The 2,322-nt window shown below is 43.6% G+C and overlaps 1 protein-coding gene across 1 annotated transcript in view; it reads right to left on the reverse strand.

Annotated features, from left to right (window-relative positions):
* Window positions 1–177, reverse strand: part of LOC101864355 (dihydrolipoyllysine-residue succinyltransferase component of 2-oxoglutarate dehydrogenase complex, mitochondrial) — a gene marked incomplete at its 5' end in the record, with an annotated part of 25,863 nt that extends 25,686 nt beyond the window's left edge. The window contains 1 exon segment of the mRNA XM_013090573.2: window positions 138–177. Coding sequence (XP_012946027.1) covers window positions 138–177 — 40 coding nt within the window.
* Window positions 178–2,322: the final 2,145 nt, after the last annotated feature.

Raw genomic sequence — 2,322 nt, forward strand, 5'->3', positions numbered from 1 at the left:
CCAAATTTTAGTTCTAACCACACATGCACACGTCAAATAATGAAAGCGAGAGAAACAGAAAGGGAAAAAAAAAGACGAAGTCCAAAGTGTTTCGGTGTTTTTCCGACTGAGGCTCAAAAAGACGACTAGATCCTTACCTGTGCCTTGAACCTTGCAGGCTGCCAGACATGCTAGACTCTGAAGAGGAAAAAAAGAAAGAAAAGAGAAACGTTTAAAAATAAATCGGGTTCAGCCATAATCTTCATTTGAATTTAATAATTAATATGAAGCCAGTGGGTGGAAAGGGGGGGGGGATGGGGGGGGGTAGGATTGTTCATCTGAAGTAAAAGAAGCACATTCAGTCAATAGCGGCCGTACAGGGCAGGGAATATATGCAAAAGAGGACTTGTCAAGAGCAAAATCATTAACGATAACAATGCTTTTTTCTTTTTTCTAAATGACAAATGAGAAAAAAGTTCAAAGATTTCAAAATGACAAATTGAAAAAAAAAAGATTCAAAGATGAGAAAACTTCAACAGTGATTCATTCAGGCGAAATCCTAGGTGATCGGGGAAACACTCTGCGGATACATTTGTATAAAGTCATTTTCATAATTAAATAGAACAGGACGCCAGAGCCAGCCCGCTACTCGTCCTGGTCGGAGCGAACTGGGGCAAAAACGGGGCACAGGTAGAGAAGCCTAGGTGTTGTGTCTTACAATTCACTCCAATGCAATTGGTTCTTTGTGGGGGAAATCAAAGAGCTACGCGGAATAAAAATATGATTCTGAACAAATGCACTTAGGACGGATTGGCTGCGTCGATTAGTGGAGATGTCCCAGTGGACTTACCTCAATAAAAAGGCACAGCGGTCACGCGGTATTATTAAACATTTCTCTGCCTCCTACGCTTGTTCTCCTCCTCTTATAGTCTTTGGCACCGCCCAAACCTCATTCGTCCTTTCTCTGAATCTCTTCAATAGACCCGGTATTATTGGGGGTGTACACACGGCGCGATTAATGAGAGCTAAATGTATCGCTGTGACATCATTCGACATCGGAAATTCCTTTGACGGTTCCACACACTGAGAGCCCAGCTTTTTTTGTTTGTTTTAGTAGTAGAAGTTTTACGGCGCTCGCAACTGCATAAGGTCATATGAGCGCCAGAAGATTAGAGGTGTTTCAAGAGAGTAACAAACATAAAATAGGAGGACGGGAGATAAGGACGATAGATGTTTGATAGGGATGAAGAAGCAGACCACACCAGAGCACCCGCCAACCACCCACCCACCTTTTTTTTGGTCCTCAATCAGGGCGACGTTACGTCTATCGCTGAACCAGCTCAAGTCAAGATGGCTTAGAGACAGGACAACTCGAACTTCTTAACTTAAAACTCTCCAGTGAGACTCGAACCATGGTGGTTGGTCTTTTTAGGTTCAGTGCCAGTTTTACGGCACTTGCAACTCAATAAGGTCATAATAATATTATGAGTGCCGAAGATAAGAGGTGTAACAAACACACAAAAGGAGGAGGGGAGAGATCAGGACGACAGATGTTCGATAGGACGGAGGGATCAAACCATACCAGAGCACCCGCCGATGGTGGTCTTACACAACATCTCAGCGCAGAAATAATATCAACTGTACTAACAACCCTTTCAAACTTCATAAAGAGACGCAGTAGTTCATATGCTCAAACTGTTAACATCGAATAATACCACGGGCACGAAAGTCCCATCTTTCGACTTTACGATAAAATAGCATCGTGCGCACAGCCCATTACTTCTTTCAAGAGGATCATTGTCTTCCCCCCCCTTTCATCATAGTGCGCGCATCACAGAACGATCGCAGAAAGCCTGTTGCGGCAAACAAATATACTTAACACTTCCAGGACTAATACCAGCATCAGTTGTCGCGGATAATGGCTTACTCAGAGACGCTCAAATCACGCGATTAATTGAAACCCGCCTCCAATTGAAGCACGCCGATCGGGTGGGAGTTAAAGAAGAACAAAGCCTACCTTGATCAAACAAGTTATCCCTTCCCCATGAGGATTTTTCTTTTTTTTTGCCTGCCATAGAGAGAGAATCTCAATCCGGGTGCGTCTGAACCCCAGTTGTTGCTCTAAGAACTCATTGGACAGCTGAAGAGCTCGCGCTATAGGCTAACAATATCTCGGCACAGCGATATCCCCAAAGTATCTCCCTCGGACAAGGGCCATCAACCAAACAAACCACAAGTCTTTCAAAAAGACAAAGGAACCGACTCAAAACAGAACACTCCAAACACATTAAGAGGAAAATAGCCACTGGGTAACGACACATAGGAAATCCAATAAAGAACACC

This window comes from Aplysia californica, unplaced genomic scaffold (assembly GCF_000002075.1).
Source record: "Aplysia californica isolate F4 #8 unplaced genomic scaffold, AplCal3.0 scaffold01343, whole genome shotgun sequence".
In the NCBI taxonomy this organism is placed as follows: domain Eukaryota; kingdom Metazoa; phylum Mollusca; class Gastropoda; order Aplysiida; family Aplysiidae; genus Aplysia; species Aplysia californica.